We start from the raw sequence: 21,545 nt of genomic DNA, 5'->3' as shown, positions 1-21,545 counted from the left end.
TGTTATTTCCTCGCTCTAGTAGAAAAGGGATGGCGTTGAGTTACGCCGAGCAGGCGGGCAAGTTACGCAAAGACTTCAAAGTTCAGTGGTGAATGGGTATGTAAATGTCTGAATGGGAACGGGATGTCTTAAAACTAGGTTCCCAGGTTCTTACGCCTATCTTATTAGAGTGCGGGATACAGCGTGAAGCTAAAAACATAAAACACTCTATTTCTAAATCAACAATGATTTCATTTATTTTACATTTATTAAAAACATATGAAGAAAAGTCAGGTAAAAGTTAGTATATAAAAACTAAAAACTAAAAATATATATAAGTATAGCAGTGACACAATTAAATTGAATGATATATCAAGGTAGTTCTGAGGTTATATCCGAGTCGTGATAGACTCTAACGCTAAGGTAAAAGAAATAAACAAGCCTAGGTCTAAATATATAATCAATATTCAGACTAATATTTTCACCCAGTTTTGTTTAAGCGTGAAAACTAAAGTATTATTTTTCATTTTTTTATATTTTCACGCTTTAGACAGAAGGAAGTTTGGTTTGGTTTGGTCACGTTACACGCCGGCCTAAGAACTATGTCGGACGCAAGTGCCTTGCTATACTAGTTGCTGGGGCGCGACCTCCCTGACGCCCAAGGAAGCGCTGGTTGGATGTCGTGATGCAGGACATGAGAGCCAATGGTCTTACCACCGAGGACGCAAAAGATCGTGCAAAGTGGAGTAGATTAAGTAGGCAGACCCTGGGAATAGCCGGGATTAATGCCAGGAAGAAGAAGAACAAGAAGCTGTAGATAGAAGGAAGCTCAGAACCTAGTGTTAAGACACTTCTGTTCCCCACTTTCTGCCGAATTCATGAGTGTTGCGTGTTAAGCGACGGAACTCAACGCCGCGCTTTGCCTTTTTACCAGAACGAAGAAATGTAAATATTAAGTATTTAATACCCCTGAGTCGAAATCGAACCCGTAGCATTTACGTAGCGGGGTAGTCAGGGGGAACATAGGAAAAGAACTACTGTTAAGAAACTCCGTTCCCCATGAAGACACTACGTTCCCCACATTCCGCCGAGGAGCTCTCCTGGAGGCGTGATCGATTTTTACTTAGAACAATAAAAGTTGATTACATTAAAATTTTGTCCATTTCGTTTCGCACTACATTATCTTTTCATTTAATAAATATAGTGAGTGACGAAACTGAACGCTGCGTCTCTCCTTTAACAACAGCAAATGGAATAGATAAAATTATTCCTCCGAGAGGGGAGTAATCGAACTTAAAACCAACGCATTAACAGTCGCACTGCGCCACAACGGTCTCACTACATGAGAATAGAAAAAAGTTCCATGAATTATATATTTTTTTACAATGAAAACGCCTGATCGATATTCCGAGCACGCTCCACCAGCAAACAATATTGCCCTCGATATCTAATCAGGCGTGCATTACACGTTGTGACGTTGCTATTTATATTTAAAATATTATACGTATTATATAGATTATAAAACTCACTGAATTTTACGTCAGAGAAACTCGAGGCCGCTGCGGCGCAATGGCACAGCGTCTAACTCGCGCGGTTGTGGATTCGATTCTCGATCGGGTAGGTAAATAAATTATTTTCAATATTTCAATAAATCAAATTCAAGAACAGATGTTTTATTTTATTTTTCATCATGGAGTAATGCTGTTAGCCCTATTGGTGTTTACAGCGACACCAGTTGTGTAGGGAAGAGTGTACTCTGTCTCTGAAGAAATGCAAGCACTAAGTGGCTGCCTGTGAGGAAGTCGACGACGGTAAGGGCGCCCCCTGCGGGACTCGAACCTCGACTTGCGGCCGACGAGCGAACTGGGACGTAGTTTTGTAAAAAAATGTGAATATAGGTAAATAATAATAATAAATAAATAAAAAACGACTCCACTAATAAAGAAACGAAAGATACAAAAAGAAGAAACGATAAGATTTATATTTATGTCCTCCCATAGTACTAAGTTCCTCACTCCTCTCATGAGACTAGATTTAAGATTTTATTCTATTTAACAAATATTTATATGTTAAGATATGTAAAAAAAATGAAACTCATTTACATATTATTTAGCTTTAGGTTTAGAGTAAATATTTAAAATTTAAAAAAATGTGAATAAATTTAAAGGTATGGAAAAAAAGTACGGCATGTCTGCAGAGTTATCAGATTATTTTTTTTTCAAAAAAGACAATCTTTTTTTATCTACTTTATCTGCTTGAAAATACGATTATAAATAAATGATGATAAACCAAGTAGGTGCACTAAGTATAACTTTAAACATTATTAAATAAAAAAATGGCCAAAATTTGCGAATATACTTAGCAAAAATACAATTTATCTCAAAAATATTTCAAGGTAAGAATTATAATTATGCATACGATTATGTGCAAATTAACAAGTTAGGAGCAAAAAACTAATATATTTTATATATTAATATTAGGTGGGTATATATATTACTTTTTGTCTTAATGTTGCAATTTATACAGGAAATAGATTACCATCTTGTATATAGGGTAACACCAGGATAGATGTCCCATTGGAATAGACGCCTCATTTTCTAAAAGTAAAAATAAAAGTTTTACAGGCGACACGAACACTCATTTAATTTTATAGAATTTAGTCTAGAGCCGCCAAAATTACTTTTTTTATGTCGTCTTTTACATATTTAGGGTCCTTGTAGGGTCTACCATAAATTATCTTAATTCTAGGTTCATTCTGTCTACAGAATGAACCTAGGATTAAGATAATTCCTTCTTCACTTTTCACTTAAACTCAAAAATAAAATAAGAATGTGATGAAATAAAGCATAAAATAAATAATAAGCAGCTTTGACACGAATAATAATGCTAAAACTACAATAGAAAATGAGAACTTAAGTAAACATATACCCTTCAAACAAAGAAGAAGGTAACACAAAAATGAAAGTAAACATGATTGTAGTGAAAATTTATGTAATTATTAAGGTGGCATATATGTTACAGTAAACTTGATTAATTGACTATTATTAATATATTTTTTCAGCAGGTAGGCAGAGGGAATCTAGTGTTAAGACACTCCGATCCCCACTTTCTGCCGAATTCTGGAGGCATTTTGTGTTGAGTGGCGGAACTAAACGCCGCGCTTTGCCCTACACCAGAGCGAAGGAATGGAAATATCAATTTAAATAAATAAAATTTCATATAAAATAAATCCTGAGTATGTGGATATGTAGGTTACGTAATAATCCGAGTAGGTACAGTGTCACCACAAAAAAACATATTTACGAGTGCAAAGGGTTAATAGAAATTATTGATATAAAAATATATATTCTTAAAAATAGGACGCTACTTCAAAAAGTAGGGCATCTATCCCCATTTACCCTAAAATAAACGTGACTTGTTTTTCAATCGCCATGAGAACCTAGTGTACATTGTTTTTCGTTTAAATTGGGAAGGTATCGAATAGCGAATAATTCTAGCAATTATCTTCTGTGCCTGATTAAAAAAAATCATCAATTTTTTTTAGCTTCATGCTTATATAACAACTCAGAATTCGAGACACTATGATAGGTAGCGTGAGTTAACGCCGTACTTATAATAAATGCAATTTATATTTTCAATTATAATGCTTGTGTTTGAAATAATTCTTCATATAACATTTGGAAACATCAGCTTCACGCTATATCCCGCACACAGCATTGTAGGCAGAGGGAACCTAGTGTTAAAACACTCCGTTTCCTACTTTCTGGCGAATTCTGGAGGCATTGCGTGTTGAGTGGCGGAATTCAACGCCTCGCCTTGCCTCGACACCAGAGCGAAGAAATGTAAATATAAACGTAAATAAATATTTCACTTCCTCGAGTCGGGATCGAACCCACAACCGTCGCGTTACAGTCACACCCTTGTGCCGCTGCGCCTCAAAACGACCATAAAATATATTATTTCTCGCATCATCATTTCTCCAGGCATGTGCTAGTTCAGTACTTACAAATACTATAGTAAATTGCAATAATATTATTATTAACAAAATATATTTTTGTATATTTACAGGTTGTCTCTATTGCACGAAATGAGTGGTCACCCGACATTTTATGATTTAAATAACAACCCACAAAGGAGTTAAATTTAGTTAATCATAACAGCTCTAAAAAGCCACATACTTTATAAAAATGTTATTTTATTTGTTGTTAGTATTATCGATAATTATAATATTCTATCTACTTAATAGTATTTTGACAAAGAATAATGATTATTGGGCTGCAAGAAATGTTCCACATCTCAAACCTTATCCGCTTTTTGGAAATTATATAGATTCTATTCTTTTGAAAAGGCATAGATTTTATGTGGCACAGGATATATGTGAGAAATTCCCTAGCGAGCCCTACGTGGGTACTTACTATGGAACAGAACCAGCCCTTCTCGTTCAAGATATCAATATGATAAAGTTGATAATGGCGAAGGACTTCTACTACTTCAACGGTAGAGAGAACACGAGCTACGCTAAGGAAGAAACTATTACAAATAGTTTATTCTTCAACGGCGGAGATGAGTGGAAAGTGACGCGTCAGCATTTAACACCTCTGTTCACAACATCCAAAATGAAAAAGATGTTTCCCCTCATTATAAATTGTACGGATAATTTCAAGGCCATGATCGAGATGGACCGCGCTGTGTCCAAATATTTAGATGCAAAATCTTTTCTAGCAAAATACACAATGGATTGCATCGTTAATTGTGCATTTGGTTTTAACTCTGGTACAATGACATCACGCGACTCTTCTAACGTTTTTGTACTGATGGGAGAAACCATATTTCGTAGCTCTGTAAGTAAAGGTCTAAGAAATATAATCCAGTCGATGTGGCCTAACATATTCTATGGTCTCAAGTTTAAATTGTTCCAAGAATATATATATGTATTTTTTAATAATCTGCTAACAGGAGTTTTTAATAATAGAATAAGTTCTAAAACATCGAGGAATGATTTCATTGATCTTATATTAAAATGGAAGAAAGACAATTTTATTTATGGCGATAAGATATCTAATATGAAAACTGGCGATAGCGAAATATTTAGTATGGAAGTGACAGATGAGCTTCTAGTCTCACAGTGTGTTCTAATGTTTGGCGCTGGATTTGAAACGACATCCACAACGATGAGTTTCCTTTTGTATGAACTTGCTAAGAGCCCACACCACCAGAGAAAGGTAATAGAAGAAGTCGATGCTTACTTTGAAAAACATAACGGAATTATAGAATACGAGTGTACAACGGAAATGCCGTATCTGGAGGCTTGTATAGAGGAGGTGTTGCGCATCTATCCAGTGCTGGGGGTGTTGACCAGAGAAGTAATGGACGACTACACTCTACCTACTGGCCTGCAATTGAAAAAGGCTGATCGAATACATATACCGGTTTATCATCTTCACCACGATTCTAAATATTTTCCAAGACCGGGAGAGTTTCTTCCAGAGCGGTTCTTAGGGGAGGAGAGGAAAAATATCAAACCGTACACTTATATGCCGTTTGGTGAAGGCCCGAGGATATGCATTGGTATGAAAGCTTCTTTCATTTTTCTTATTTAGCTTAAATTACAAATGTATATTATTCTAAAATTATCGTCATTACTAGAATATTAATGAGAGAAAGAAATACTTTAGACAAAATTATTCAAAGGAATATTAAATTTGACAGACTTCAAATTTGTATTGGAAATGTGAAGAGTGGCGTTAGATTTCGCCAATGGGGCTAAGGGCGGCGTTGTATTCTGCCACTAAAGACTTAATGTCTCATCAATTTGTTTACCAAAACGTGGAAACTATTAAAAATATTTAAAACAATAAGAAGAATTCTAAATTAAGTTAATTAATTTTAATCTCACCGATTTGTTTCAGGTGTACGTTTTGCGAAAATGGTTATGTTCCCAGGCTTCCTGAAACTGTTCAGGGACTACAGGGTCGAACTTGCTGACAATATGCCGTCGAAGATCACCTTATCTCCATACACTATTAACACTGTGCCCTTAGAGTCTATTTCGTTGAGACTCATACCTCGAAGCTAGCTAGCTGGCTGGCATAATTGAAAAAAAAAAATTAAATTCCAATATATTTATTTTGTTTTATTTATTTAGTTAAAATATTATGTTAACAAATATATTCTACCAAAATAATGTTGATAGTTCTATAAAAGACATGAGAATTTAAGAATATTTAAAATGTCCTTTGTTCGCGTCCATAACTACTGATATTAAATAGTAAAACCGCTCAAGTGCGAGACGTACTCTCACTAAGGCTTCCATTCCATGTTATTTATTGTTTATTATTATATTTATTTATATAAATATTTATTCGTAGTATATATATATGTATATATATGTATTTTATTTTCTACTATTAAATAATCACCTGCAATTTAATGCACCACCCACCATCTTTTTTATACAACTCCAACGACCAAAGGTTGCAAGAGATCGCTTTAAGCGATAAGGCCGCCTTATTGTGCATGTTGTTTCTATTTATTTTGTATATAATTTGTGTAAATTTTTATGTGCAATAAAGTATATTGTATTGTATTGTATTGTATTGTATTGTATTGTTACCTAGTATAGGTATCCTGTACCCTCTTCCCGGTGTCCCTGTAAAAGCAGTAGAGCTAACAGTATTAACCTCAATTTAAAAAAAAAATAGTTTTTCAATTCGAACCAATACTTAGTTCCTGAGCTGAACAAGACGAACTCTCTAGCATTGCCTATATTTTTATAGGTAGTTGGGTTTTAGGTAAGCAACGAGTGTAATGGACAGACAGACGTACACTGCCCTTTTATTGATATATGTTTCATCATTGCAATTTTAATCTATCTTGTACCCCTCATCTGGACCTCGAATAGGACGCATGCGCTGAAACACCCTCGCTCATAAATGTACTGTGACCATCATTTAAGTAAATGGATATGTAATCGTGGCTCAGGAACACGTGTGTGACTGTAAGCGCAATAGGTTATGGGTTCGATTCCCATCGGAAGAATTGAAATGTAATATTTTTATTTTCTCGTTGTGGCAACAAGGCAATGCGCGGTTTTGAGTTCAAAGCACAGTTAGAACAAATTATCTTAACACTAGGTACATAGAATTCCTCTGCCTACCCTGCTATGTGCTTAAGAAACTGCGGAACTTAACATCACAATTTTTTTGTTAGTAATTTTTTAAGGAATACATTGAATAAATAGGAAAATAAAAAAAATAGAAATTCTGTAAATAATAAATAAATTATCGCTTTTTTACATATTTTCATATCGCTTGCGAAAAATAATATCATCTTGTAACGAGGATACAATAGTTTAATTGGATAAAATTAATATTAGCTGAACTAAGTACATATTTTACAATTTAGTATTTTTTCTATGTTAAAAACTGGTCTATAGAATTTAAGGTGGAAATAACTCAGGTGAAGCTATCATCGCACAGGGACAAGGACGTGAGACAAGAGTGTGAGTGTAAATGCGACGGCTGTAGGTTCGATTTCCATTTTCTGAAATGAAATACTGAATAAAGACTGAATATTTTTATTTCTTCGCTCTGATGAGGACGTGAAGCGTGTCATTCAATTCCGCCACTTAACACGCAGTGCTAGAAATTAGCGAAAAATGGAGATCGGGCGGTCGGGTTCCTAGGTTCCCTCTGCCTACCCCGATCTGTGTGGGATACAGTGTAAAGCTAAAAAATATTGATAATAATACAAGTGTGGTACTCTCTCGCCTAATTCTTTATAACATACGCCTTATCTAAATCGATTTATCAAAGATCTTTTTAAAATATGTACAATTCAAATCTTTTTATATATATTTCTTTAATATTTTATACATATATCCTACACCCCTACAGTATGATGGTCACACCACAATTCATGATTTCGCATCCAGCCCAGTATTTTCATAGTTCTACGAGAGTTACACGTGTTTTAGGGATATAAGTATACATATAATATATTTTTGTATTTATAAATATCTTTATACCTTATATTACAGTAATTATATTATCATCTTAATAGTATTTAACATATCTCTTAGCAAAGTCATATCAAAGACAAATCTTTGAGAACTGAGTGTTAGAAATGAAATAGAAAAAAACAAAACGTGTTAGTGTTTAGTGATTTGTTTCATCAAATGGATTTTCACCTTTGTGTCAGTAAGTACAATTAATAGTAGTAGGTTTGATATCTGCCCTATACAGATTTATGATTATAAATAAATCCCCACGCAGCAGGACCTATCCTATAGTAATATTTTTTTAGACGGAGAGATATAGCGTTAAGACACTCTGTTCCCTACTCTCCGCTGAATTCTTGAGGCATTGCGTGTTGAGTGACGGAACTCAACGCCGCGCTTTGTACAATTTAATCGAATAAGGTTACGTGGAGTGAAGGCTGCATTTTAATCTCCGGCTCTGACGCTGCTTTCTAAAAACTTGTGGAGTCGAAAAAAAACAATAAGCTTCCAAATCAACGTTTGTATTTTTTAGTAATATAACTATAATATAGAATACTAATAATTAAGTGTAGAAAAAAAATATTAGTGTAGAAAAAATATATTAGTGTCAAATAAAAATATCTTACAAACAAAAAGGTAAAGTCATAAAAATCAATGGTATAAAACAACTTATTTATAAAAATTTTCACTTATTGTAAGGTCATAGACAAAAAATAAGATAATTATAAAAACAATGATTTTTTTAAACAAATCTCAAATAATCATTTTCAAAATAAAGGATTTTTTTTTATAAAAAAGTATAACACTACACAAGTACAAGATTAATAGATATTATAAGAAAAAAGACATTAAACAAAGTATCAGTATTAGTCCCTCAATAATCATACAAAATTTTTTTGTAAATCTCAAACAATCCCGAGATGAAGGCCAGCACAGTGGCAGCAGGGCTCAGTATGTTCCTGATACTTTGTACAGGATCCTCACTATCTAACTTGTCTATAAACTTATATACAAACGTTGCACTATAAGTTTTACTGTATCGAGTGGGAGCATACGGTGAACCACACAGTTGGTTAAGATAGTTAATTTCTTGTAAGCATCGCTCAAATTGCAATAGAGGATGTACTTTCCTTCGACTGAATATAGCAGGAAGTTCAAGTTCCTTCACGTTTTGATATACTCCAAGAATATGTTTGGCAATATTGCAATCCTCAGTCGTTACTAAATCTTTGTCTGTTATATTATCTAAAAGTGGTCGGCTATGATCATTTGAAACGCTTACGTTGGCTATGTCTTCATCGGTAGCAATCTCGTCCGCAATAACCCCAAGTAATACATATGATAGCATTGTACTGCACATCTGGTCCTCCACGTCCACCTCCTTGTTTCGCGTAAAATAAACCATTGCTATTATTAACAATCTGGCATCCTCAGGTGCGTCTTCTAAAGCGTCAAAATTAAAGGAATCCAGTTTTTCGATAAAGAAATGCTCGAAGAGTTTACGGGAATCTATATTACTCCAACCATTTTCAAAAACACAGTTTACAGCGTTGTACTCCGGTTTGCTTAAAGTATCCAAAACTAATAATTCTGGTTTTACTACGGTTGAAGATCGGTCAATAATGCTAATATTTTTTCCATTGAAATTTTTAAGCAAATCAAAGGCATATTTTATAATATCCATCGAAAACATAATGGTATTTTCTTGATTGTAATCTTCTACTAAACGTGATGCACAAACATGACTCCAATGATATATATTTATATAGGGTATGGCGATATATTTCAAAGCGATTCCTTTCTGGAACCAAAGTGGATCTTGTGAAATGAAGTCAAGACAATTTCTGTCTGTGAAATAAAGTGAAGCTGCACTCTCTTCTTCATTACATGTCAAAAACTTCTCTTTTAATTCTTGTGTTACATCCATGATCTTTTTTTTATTTGACTCCGAAATATATTTAGATATTATATGTAACGCATCAGTCAAATTCCTGCGGGACAGCCATTTAAGTAAAGACTTATATCGCATAATATGAGGTGAAGGTATCTTAGCTGATGTAAAAAAGTCTAAGAAGAGATTTTCCTCAAAAATATCAATGTCTGTTAATATAAGGAACAAAATTAGTTGTTCTAATGTAATTTTATATGTTTTTAAAAAATGTTCTCGTTTAAATATGCGAGGCTCGATTTGTGTTCCTTGTGGAAGTGGTATATATGAAGCTGGGCCAAAGCTATATTGTATGTTAAAGCTCACAACTGGACACGACAGTCTATGAGCTAAATCAGAGCATACTTTAATAACATCATCTATATCACAAATGGTGAAATCGAAATTCATTTCTTTTAAAACTTCTAAAAATATATCCTTGGCTAAGACCGGCTGAATATATGAGTTTCGTTCATTGGGCCCATGAAATTTATATTTTTTACCAGACTTACCAGCTTTAGACTGTTCATAGTGTACCTTTAATGTATGATCATTTTGATGACCACCCTTTACTACAAAGAGACACTTGAGATTATTTCTTTTAAACATCTCAAGATAGTTCTTTATATACTCGGCAAATTTGTCACATTCCGATCCAAGAACAAATGGGAGACCTGACTTTTCATACAAAAAATAAAATATATTTTGGCCATCAACTACGACTGTAGTATTCCTCAGCTCATATGGTTGAAGATGTTCAGTTAATAGGTAACTAAAGCATTTTATCCTCATTTTGATCTAAAACAAAAGAAAAAGTAAAATTTAGAAACTACATTTAATTAAAGGTAAATTTATAAAAAGGCATAAAGTGTGACTGTAAAAGCGACTGGTTGTGGGTTCGGTCCCCACTCACGGAGATGAAATATTTATCTAAATTAATATTTCTATTTCTTCGCCCTGGTATCAAAGCAAAGCATGGCATTGATTTCTGCCACTACACACGCAATGCTTCCAAAAATCGACAGAAAGTGGGGAACGGAGTGTCTTTACACTAGGTTCCCTCTGCTTACCCTGCTGTGTGTGGGATACAGCATTTGAAGCCGATTTGATTTCAAAAAATTAATTATTTTACATGTAAAATATAAATATGTCTTATATTAACACTTTTTGCCTTTAGTGCCCAAATAAGAATAATTTTTAATAAGAATATATTTTAATAAGAGATTTAATGTTATATTTGCAGATTCTATTCTGACTATAAATTAATTATCTTACATACTTTTAAATTTATCAAAACAGTGTGGTGTTGAATTCCACCAACATGCAGTATCTAAAATTGAGACGGAGAGAAATATATTAGCATTTGGTTCCCTTTCAAAAAATCAAATATAGATATTAAATGTTTACAAATGACAATTATTCTAATTAAATTAAATAGAAAATAAAAAATGAAATATGTAAGAAATTATTATTTTCCAACAAATAGAATCTAAATATTAGAATTTAAGTGTTATAAAAATTAAAAGGTATATATAAATTAAATTATTTATAAAACATTTTTGTATTTGATACATTATTATATTAAATAGAACAGGTACAGGCGACAAGTTAAATATTTGTCACAAGAAAACCTCATTTTTATAGGACTCAGAGTCATCCCCATTTTTATCAAATTTAATTATGGCTTGGCTTGGCTATGAATATGACTATACCAGTGCATGTGGACTCTTCACCGCCCAAAAGCAGTGTCCTTAGCTAGTGTAATAGAGCACTAAGGGATAATTTAACTTCTTAAATTAACTTTATAAAAATGGAATTAAAGAAGATAATCCTCCACATGATACATATACTTAAGTAATTAGAAAAGAATATAATTAATCATTGCGTAATATAAAAAACAAGAGAATCATGTGCAAATAGCCAATTTAAATTTTCGTTATTAATAAATGAAAGATGGACAAACCTCTTTACTTCTGTCTTGTACTGGAAGAAATAATACTTGATATTCTTTTTTTCTTATAAAATAATTCAGCCCACAGTTGCAGAGCAAACTGTAATGTACTGGCAGAATGTTATAGCAAAAATTAATATATATATATAGGTATATAGGTTCATAGTATTGTTATCGGATAGTACCGTTTTAGATGTATCGATAAAATATTATTTATTCATTTTTTTAGCTGTACGCTTAAATAGCAGGGTAGGAGAAGCAAAAGGAACCTATCAAATACAAATACAAGGAATTATCAAGACATTCCGTTCCCCACGCAAAATGTCTTCAAAATTTTCGAGACATTTTGTTAGTGGCGGAACCCAACGTTTCATTCTGTCTTCTTATCAAAGCGAGGAATTGAAGATGAGAACGTGACTACTTCATTTATTAATACAAAAAAATGTTTTTATGATTTTTGTTTTTTTTTTCACGCATTATTCGTATGCTATTCAATGATTAAAAAAATTAGTAACAAATAAATAATTTATTCCAATTTTGTATTTCTATCATTTTATACTCTTTACGCTATTCGTCGAGGCCAGTCGTGGCGCAGGACCACCAGCGTGCGGCTGTAAGCGCGACGTGTAGTGGGTTCGATTTAAGAATGGGTAAGCCCAACGTTATGAATTATTTAATATTTTCTTTTCTTCGCTCTGGTGTCGAGGTAATGCACGGCATTGAGTTCCTCTACTCAACACACAATGCCTCCAGCAATCTGTGGAAAGTGGGGTACATGCGGGATACAAGATGAAAAAAACTATTCGTTTTAAGCAATTTCATTACAAACATTTGTTTTTCACAAATAAGTTTCGTAACAATAAACTGTTTGTCATTTTGTAAAATATATATGTTTAATTGTAAAAATTGTATAATTTTAGTTTTGTATAAAATACCCCGGCAATATATAAATTATCTAGGCTGTCTCTGTTAATTTATGAAATAATATGAATATTACTGAATGAAGATATGAATAAAATTCCTAGGTATTGTGTAAAGTACTTGCTGTTCCACCTGGGATGTGTAAAATAAATGTAATAACAAGTGCAATACTAGTACTGAACTGAATAATTAAGAAATAAAAAATATTGATAAGTACAGAGGCTTTATAGTAGAAAATGGATATTTATAGCTGTGTAAAATAAAATTAATAAAATGTATGTACATTAATAGTTTGAAATTGTTACGTTTTTATGAATAAAACATCGATATAGGATCTAAAATTAAATCCAAGCACTACACTGAATTGTGATCCTTGTTGAATAAGTTCGGTGATTCACCGGAATAGTACAAGGGGCCTTATCACAGATAAAATACAAATAGTTAGTATTCTAGTAGTTTCTATTCAGAAACAATAAATACTATTAATTTAATAAATGTATGTTAATGTAAATAATAATGTAAGTTATAAAAATATATAGATTTTTTTATATAAATTTAAATTGTTAATTCTACCATAGATATAGACGGACGGTCTTTGACTATTTTAAAGGTTAATCATAGTAGTTTTTTTTTTAAAGTGTAATTTCATATTGGGGTCATAATCAGAAAAGTGGACATTTTCGAATTCGTAACGTAACTGATAAGTAACAACACTGATAATGTTTGTTACGAAACTGATGTCATAAGGCATTATACACAACAAAATAAGGATATTATATGAATAAAACTATTGTTTTTTTTTATTTAATGAGACACAAATTAAAATTTTAAAGATTCTATCGTTGAATTAACAGATTATAAATGTAACAAGAAAACATAACATAGTGACAATATTAACAATATAATAATGCTAGTTCGCGTAACGTAATAAACTTATATTTCTAATTAGAGATCACAAAGTTAATGATAAAATTAAATCCACTTTAAAATATATCAAAATTTGAGTCGTTATCACTGGAATTAAGTTTAATTCTTTGTAAGTGTTTATTCCGCATATCTTCATATTTAATAGGATTGGTTTTTTTAAGACGTTCTCTATATCTTTTATGTTTTAGCATTTGACATAGGAGCCATGACGCTTACTGAAAATACAAAAATATTTATCAAAAAATAATAATCACAAAATCACAACTAATTTCAGGAAGAATAAAAAAATATTTTTAACTAAATCGGTTGAGCTGTTTCTGAGATTAGCGTGCACAAACACAGACAAACAAGCAAACAAGCAAAAAACTTAAAAATCATTATTTTTGGTTACTTTACTTTATGAAAAGTCACTAATAGTTTTTTTCATATGCCAGCAATTTTTTTTTCTTATATACATATCTTCCATATACAAGCACCGGTTCGATACAATTTTATTATAAACATATATAAGAAAACATTGGCACCGTAATTGTGAACTAGGCTTCATATTTTCTCAATTTCGTTACGTAACGAAATATAACGAAATTGAGAATGAAATCTGAGAAATTCTAACCCTTTTAAATATTTGCTCATAACCCACGTGTTGCATCTGCAAGCACTGAAGTTCTTTTTTGAGATTTTGTAAAAAGAAGCAAATAACATAAACAAGAAAACGAAATTATAGAATACTTACCAAAATAAAAGCCGTTTATAACCCTGAGATGTAATTTCACGCATTCACTCTAAAACATTTGAACCCCTCAACTGCTGCGAGAACACTACTTGTTGGAGCTACGACAGCATTGACTTTTAGAAATATGGTGCCCCAATAAAAACTAATATTAAACACCATCCAAAATAATTGCATTCATAATTTAATTGTACGTTACTAGCCCTGAGTAACAAAAAGACAATATTTTGGGACAAATTTACTTAACTAATATATATTATTTATTAAATAATGTATCAATAAAAGTAGTTCTATTTAATATTATGCATAAAGTAAAGTAATATAAACATATCTGAAATCAAATAAAACCATAAACATTCGTAACAAATCAATTCTTAAAAAGTAAGGTGGTGAATGGGACACGAAAAATTGTATGGAAGCATTTTGAAAGGTTTTTTGCAACTAACTAAAAATACTATTATTTGCCATAATACATTTAAAATATTACAAAAATCTTTAAGTTAATAAATAAATTTATCGTAAATGGCAAAATATTTAAATTATCTTTAAAATTGTATTTTTAAAACGCATTCAAAGTAGCGGGACAAGAAAAGACACAAAAAGGACACTTTTTCTGATTATGACCCATTGATATTTTCTACTTAACATAATATTTTTTTGTTTAATTAATAACTCATTAAGCGGAAATGAGCCTCACACTTAAATCATGCTTGAAAAATATTACAAATTTAAAAAAATATATCTTAACTTTTATATAATAATAAATATTATAACATATATTTTACAAGATTATTAGGTAGTTTTAACGGAAAAATCAATTATAATTATTACATATTTAAATAATTCATTACGTCTGTCACCAGTGTTGCTAGCATAGAAAACATGATATTAAACAAGTTATATATTTTATTATGTCACTGTCATTGATGGAATCCCCGAATATTGAACTATTACTGATTAGTGATTACATCATTATAATTATGTTATTAGAAATTGGAAGCGGTTAGCGTTTTTAAGAAAACACGTACAAGACACACATGGTACACAACATACCGTCTATATGTTTTTAACGTTCTCGGATAGAGGTTCCACGTAATTGCAATAATTGTCATGTATCAGTTAATAACAACACTACACACTAGATACCTTCCAATCAGGGCTTCCGCCTACAATATACAAAATATTATTGAACAATAATATACAATATACAAAATATTATTGAACGATGTCTATAGAACTTATTAGTTAATATAATTTTGATTTCGATTAAAATCGTTTTCATATTTATTTTTTTAGAATACAATTTTTATACAATTTTCGAGAAGCCGAAGACGAAACTTTGTCTTGTTATCAGAGCAAGGAAATGATAACAATAATTCGTTCCGCCGAACCCCCTATCACCCCTATTTACAGTCGGGCGCTGTTTAGTTGCGCCGCGACGGCCACAAATTAAATAGGCTAATTCTTTTTAGAGAACGTAAAAATTTTAACATAGCGGGATATGAACCCGCGCTTCGTGGAAACTGTCTAAGCGCTCTGACCAAACTAAGCCATACCTTCTCATTGGACTACGTCAAAATTCTTATAATGCTTGTTACAACTAATTTTGTCGCTTGGACGGTTTCCAAAAGACGCGGGTTCAAATCCCGCTATGTTCAAAATGTTATATGTTTATACTTTTATACTGTTGTTGATACTTTTTTTAGTAGACTAAAAAATAAAAGTAGTGAAAGTTGGAAAACAATATACGTTTAATTTTGTAATGTTCATTGTATTTATAACAGGATATTAGATGCGCGGATGACAGTCACCCGATGGTCGCATGGGCAGCCTACCTGACCTGACGGAGCGATCGCGGCACCACAGCATCCGCACCGCCGCGCGGACCGTCTCCGATCCGCATCGGAACAGAACTGTCATCTCACAGGTTATTTGTTTCCCGTATGCTAATAAGAGGGTGCTCTGAGGGAACCTAATGTTGAGACACTCCGTTCTCTATTTTTCGGTTAACTTTCGAGATATTGCGGGCTTCAACTCCAGGGTTTGTCTTGTTACCAAAGCGAGAATGAGAAAATAATTCATTCCTCCTAGTGGGAATTAAATCATAGAGCAGGTTTGTCTTTTACTATTGTAACTTTATAAGCATACACTAATCAAGCCTTAGGCAAGTCGTATGGCAATTTTTTCGTAATAATACCTGTAAATAATATAAAAAAACGCCCTCAAGTCTAAGTTACATCTTGAGATGTCGGTTTTATTCGCACATACATATCTATGAGTGAAAACTGCATCTCAAGTTTAATACCAGACTATTTATAAATATAGGCCTAAATAAGACAATGGAACAGTTAGACAAAATGTTACTTAAAATTATCATTTACTGTTATTTTTTCAGATTCCTGTCAGCACTATATACAAGAAGGAATGGCCGTGGAAGAAATCAAAAGTCCCAACGAAGGCACCTGCGGTTGTAGCCAACCGTCGCAAGGACTCCGCTGCGTCGTCGGTCGGGGCGGCGTCCGTTCGTCGTCTAATCACGAGACAACCGCCACAAATACCCAAACCCCTAGTTTCACGGTTTACCCTCCTTTGTATAGCCAATGGTCTGTGTTCAACGGCACTCTTACCCTTCACAGCGTTCGCCGGCGCAGAGGCGGGAGCAATGCCTCTAGCAATTATGCATACCTTAGCAGCAGTAGTCGCCCCATTTTCTCCTCTAATCCTACAAAAATCAGGAACCAGAACAGTTATCACAGCAGCCTATGTGCTAGTATGCTTGCTGTTGGTGGCTCATACTGTAGCAACACCTTTATCGATTTTGCTGCCGTTATACGCTATTTGCGGTGTAACCTTATCCCCAATGTCGTTGGCTTTGTTTGCCTCAGCCACGTCCCTAGCTCAAGCGGTTGGCGATGAGTATCGACGTAAGATTGCTCTACGTAGAGCCCTTAGAGCTCTCAGAGCAGCTCAGGATTTGGGTCTTGTGTTTGGATCACTTCTTCTAGGCGGAGCACTCCTAATTTGGCCAGAAACTCATGTGGTATCGGTGTCTAATTTACCTACTAATTCATCATTAACAAAATGGTCGCCTGACGAATCTTTAGATGATGATTATGAGGTGAGTTTTTGTAAGTCATTTTCTTTTTTTGTTTCTATATAACTTTAATTTATTTTTAAGTAGAGAAAATATGGGACGTCACTTTAAATACCTTTTTAGACTCTAATCCATTTTGTGCTACTACTGGCTGTCAATCTCAACATCAAAAACTTTACCTTACTTTATAGTGTCAAGACAATTGAAAATATATTCAATAATCAGAATAAATTATTTATTCATAGGAAAGGACATGTGGTGCAGCTGGCTGCCCGGGTGTTCAATTTCTTCTGGGCACGTCTTTGAGTTCCGAAGGTCGTAGGTTCCTTGTTGCGTTTTGGGCAGCACTAGCTCTTGTAGCAGCTTGTCTTGGGTTGTACGGTGCAGCTTCAACTCCTGCACCTCCTCCCGATGCTCGCTCAGTTATAAAGGACCCACGGACTTTGCTTGGGGCTCCAATGGGGCTATTTATTGGACTACAACAGGGATTTATTTATACTTCTTATATTAAGGTAAATATTTTGGTAATAATTACATCACATTAGTAATACATTTTTGAGTTATATACTGTATCTCGCACATAGCAAGGTAGGCAGAAGAAACTTGGGAACCTAGTGTTACGACACTCCTTACCCATTAATGTCTTAATGTATGCCGTTCGACACTTCCTGCTGAATTCTGAAAGCATTGCGTGTTGAGTGGTGGTACCAAACTGTGTTGAAAAGTGATGATTTTTAGATAATTTTTCATTAGAATCAAATGCATCTAAATACAAAATTAACACAAAAACTAAAAATTAAATTAATTTACTACGAGTATTCCCAGTCCGTTTCTATGAGCATACGACAACATTCCTCATAGTGGTACGGAGTATGCGTGGGTGGTTGGAGCGGTGCTTGGCGAGCACTGTGCGGTGCGGGGGCCCTCCAGGCCCTCGCCGCGGCTACCCTGAGCATGGCGGCCGCTAGAGGCCGGCGAGGGGCACTGGCAGCGGGCGGGGCCGCTGCACACGCGTCACTACTGCTAGCCCTGCTGCGGTGGAGGGCAGCGAGGAGTGACCTGGCACTACCCTCAGTGGCGGCCGCTGCGTGGGGGGCTTGTGCCGCTTTGTGGGATGTTTTGCAGGTGTGTGAAATGAAACTACTAATTTGTTTTTAGCATATAGTGGCGTAGGTAGATTAAACCTAATGTGAAGCTAAGTTCGCCAAGCAGCATCGATTTTTCGAGACATATCAAGTTGAGTGGCGGAACTCAATGCCTAATTTCGTCTTGCTATCGAAGCTGTGAAATGGAAATATTCATTCCTCTGATTAGAGATCCAAACCACAATCATATCAATTACACTGGGTTCCCTCAGTCCACACTGAAATATGCAATTTACGAGGACTTTGAAGCCAAAAAAATAAAATGTTTCATCACCAAATGTACTCAACTCATAAGTATTATATCTATGCAGGCGGGCATTTGCGTCGGTGGCGGTGGCTGGCGCGGACCGTGGTCCGCCACTATCTCGGTGCGCCACGCCGGCCTGGCTCTGGCCTGTGTCGCTCGTTCCTTCTTGTGTGTGCGAACACAGCTGGCCGTGCTGGCCCTGGCCCTGGCCTCCGCGCTGGCCTCACACGCCACGCTCGAGATGCGCGTGCGCCGCGGGGAACGACATCGCTCCTAGCGTTCAAATACACTAGTAAAGGAAAGTACATTTAATGTTCGTCAATAAAACTATTACAATATTCAAATAACATAAAAAACAGGGAAAATACTGAAATATAAGTAAATAGAAAGTGTGATTGTTTTTTTTAAATGTGAATTAATAATCAAAATGATTGTATGCATATAATTCGACTGGAATCGGACAATTGAACCTATAGACTATAAATAATTATGTAAGTGTGTGAATTCAATTTTAAAATAAAATTAAAATATTAAAAGGTTGATGTTAAAATGGTTAAATGGTTATTAAATATTTTCAAGAATATCTTGACCAAATTTCATACTTCTGTTCCATTTTGTTCCTGTAATTAACTTTATATTGTTCTTAGTACATCCTGTATATGTATACAATAGTGGAAGAAATATATTATGCACATCCTATATGTATACATTTTTTAACTGAAGAAGGCATATTATTCTACAATTTTACATATATTTAAGGTGTTCAATTCTAGCAAAGTTCTGAATTCTGTATTGAATTTCAATATTAATTGTATAATAATAAATGTGTGGAATATAAAATGTGTTGAAACTACTAAAGTATCTATTTAATATAACTATTTGTGTACAGTGGACTGTATTAGTACAATTTCACTAGGGACTTGGAACAAAAAAAATCTTTTATAATATAAGAATAAAGTAAATTTACTCTAGTTTAATCTGTTACTTTTAAATTAATTTTATACTAATGTCACAATTTCAATTTATTTTGTTGGAATTTTATATGTACTAATATGTAAAGGCAAAACTTTTATCTTCTGAATGTTTGAAATTCAAATGTATTTCATGTATTTGTAATTACTATGATTTTTTGACTATAAAATAAATATATTCACATGTATGTCATACCTACTTAATGCTATAAATAATATTTTTTGTATTTTTGGCATGTCATAGACTCTAAGTTAATCTTTCAATCGAAGTCTTAAAGAGGTATTTAGAAAATTGGAATTACATATATGAAGGAGTTTATCCATTTAAAATAATTTTCACAAAAAATAAATTATTAAGCAACAGTTCCAGGTCACTAGAAATATCCCGGATCCGGAAAGACAAGCTTGGATCTGGCAACTCTACATAGTACTGCTCCGATCTCCATTCATTGCAACACGAATGCTAAAAGATTTCTTATTATTATTTAAAACATTATAAACGTTAAATAATGAATTTAAAAAAGTGTTTCTCAAACTATTCTTGTAAATAATGGACTTTGTCAAAAATATCAAATTCCTAGTATCTACATATATGTATGTGAAAGTATACATGTTACCCTTTTTCAATGTTTGTATATTCCCACAGGGTGGTAGGCTATTGAACTGTAAAATATATAATTATTTATATAATTACTATTCTACATTCGTGTTTTTTTCTTATTCCAAAGTTGTTTTTATAATTTGTAGCAGAAGCAGTATGATTTCCTCGTTCTGGTAGACAAGGCGCGGAGTTAAATTCCGCCAGTCAACTCTGAATGACTTGAAAATTGGGCGAAAACTTGAGGACGCAGTGTTTTGTAAATAGTAAATTAACTTATTAAAAGATAGCACTATAGATATTTCTAATTAAATAATCCATCGGTTTTTTGTAATTCTCTTTAGTTTTAGTTTCATGCTACCCTGTACCCAGCTAAGTGTGAGATAACATAGCTGGGTACGTATAAAAAACCTTAGGAATCTAGTGTCGAAACACTCTATTCCCCATTTTCTGCAGAATTTTTGACTTTGAGGCAATGTGAATTGTGAAGCAGACTCGACGCCGCGCTTAGCCTCGTAACTACAGCGAGGATAGTACAATATTAAATATTCCATTCCCCTGAATTGGAATCGAAGCCACAATCATCACGTTTTTTCCTCGCCTCTTGGACGTACTGCATGTATCGGATGTCTTCTATATGATATGCGATTTTGGAACAGAAAAAAAAGCGAATTCTAGTTGTAAAAGCACTTGATGTTCTAGTTATATGATTTAATATAATTTTGTACTTAAGTGTAATTTTCTGGAAAACCTTTATGTCATATTAATTAAGCGTATTAAATGTTTATAATAAAGATTGTTATCAATATAATTTGTTTTAATATATTTTCATCATTATTTAGCGTCACATTGTATCCCTCACACAGGGAAGGCAGAGGAAGCTAATGTAAAGACACTCCGTTCCTCATTTTCAGCTTAATTCTTTAGACATTACGTGTTGCTTGGCGGAACTTAACGCCATGTTTTGCTTTTTTAAATAAACACCAGAGGGAAGGAATGAAACATTAAATTTTTCATTTCCTCAAATGAGAATCGAACCTGCAACGACTGGCCTGA

At 33.5% G+C, this 21,545-nt stretch overlaps 3 protein-coding genes across 6 annotated transcripts; 2 read left to right on the top strand and 1 right to left on the bottom strand.

Annotated features, from left to right (window-relative positions):
* Positions 1–4,123: 4,123 nt before the first annotated feature.
* On the top strand, positions 4,124–6,078 carry LOC146540288 (cytochrome P450 6B5-like). Its single transcript, XM_085198572.1, has 2 exons — positions 4,124–5,547; positions 5,889–6,078. The coding sequence occupies exons 1-2, from the start codon at positions 4,167–4,169 to the stop codon at positions 6,053–6,055; spliced, it is 1,548 nt and encodes a 515-aa protein (XP_085054698.1). The 5' UTR covers positions 4,124–4,166; the 3' UTR covers positions 6,056–6,078.
* Positions 6,079–7,938: 1,860 nt separating this feature from the next.
* LOC146540286 (uncharacterized) lies at positions 7,939–21,297 on the top strand. 3 transcript variants are annotated; one of them, XM_085198553.1, is made up of 6 exons: positions 7,939–8,177; positions 16,219–16,361; positions 16,830–17,552; positions 17,774–18,040; positions 18,390–18,653; positions 18,985–21,297. In XM_085198553.1, exons 2-6 carry the CDS (start codon positions 16,257–16,259, stop codon positions 19,195–19,197), a joined length of 1,572 nt encoding a protein of 523 aa, XP_085054679.1. In that variant the 5' UTR covers positions 7,939–8,177; positions 16,219–16,256; the 3' UTR covers positions 19,198–21,297. The 3 variants fall into 3 exon arrangements, with proteins under 3 accessions (XP_085054679.1, XP_085054685.1, XP_085054691.1); XM_085198559.1 differs by lacking the exon at positions 7,939–8,177 and adding an exon at positions 15,322–15,458; XM_085198565.1 differs by lacking the exon at positions 7,939–8,177 and adding an exon at positions 15,329–15,474.
* Positions 8,484–12,013, bottom strand: LOC146540287 (single-strand DNA endonuclease ASTE1-like). Of its 2 annotated transcripts, XM_085198543.1 has the most exons (3): positions 11,869–11,978; positions 11,185–11,235; positions 8,484–10,703 (listed from the first exon to the last, which is right to left on the bottom strand). In XM_085198543.1, the coding sequence occupies exon 3, from the start codon at positions 10,695–10,697 to the stop codon at positions 8,853–8,855; it is 1,845 nt and encodes a 614-aa protein (XP_085054669.1). In that variant the 5' UTR covers positions 10,698–10,703; positions 11,185–11,235; positions 11,869–11,978; the 3' UTR covers positions 8,484–8,852. The 2 variants fall into 2 exon arrangements, with proteins under 2 accessions (XP_085054669.1, XP_085054662.1); XM_085198536.1 differs by lacking the exon at positions 11,185–11,235 and having other exon boundaries at positions 11,869–12,013.
* Positions 21,298–21,545: the final 248 nt, after the last annotated feature.

This window comes from Heliconius melpomene, chromosome 2, assembly GCF_056956725.1.
Source record: "Heliconius melpomene rosina isolate 202511_hmr_F chromosome 2, ASM5695672v1, whole genome shotgun sequence".
NCBI lineage: Eukaryota > Metazoa > Arthropoda > Insecta > Lepidoptera > Nymphalidae > Heliconius > Heliconius melpomene.
The sequence above is the reverse complement of the archived record's forward strand: the minus strand, read 5'-3'. Positions and strand labels throughout refer to the sequence as shown.

Coding starts and splice junctions, on each gene's coding strand:
- LOC146540288 (XM_085198572.1), top strand. CDS start 4,167: ATGTTATTTTATTTGTTGTTAGTATTATCGATAATTATAATATTCTAT. Junction 5,548..5,888: donor AGGCCCGAGGATATGCATTG/GTATGAAAGCTT, acceptor GATTTGTTTCAG/GTGTACGTTTTGCGAAAATG.
- LOC146540287 (XM_085198536.1), bottom strand. CDS start 10,697: ATGAGGATAAAATGCTTTAGTTACCTATTAACTGAACATCTTCAACCA.
- LOC146540286 (XM_085198553.1), top strand. CDS start 16,257: ATGGGCAGCCTACCTGACCTGACGGAGCGATCGCGGCACCACAGCATC. Junction 16,362..16,829: donor ACAGAACTGTCATCTCACAG/GTTATTTGTTTC, acceptor TTATTTTTTCAG/ATTCCTGTCAGCACTATATA. Junction 17,553..17,773: donor CTTTAGATGATGATTATGAG/GTGAGTTTTTGT, acceptor ATTTATTCATAG/GAAAGGACATGTGGTGCAGC.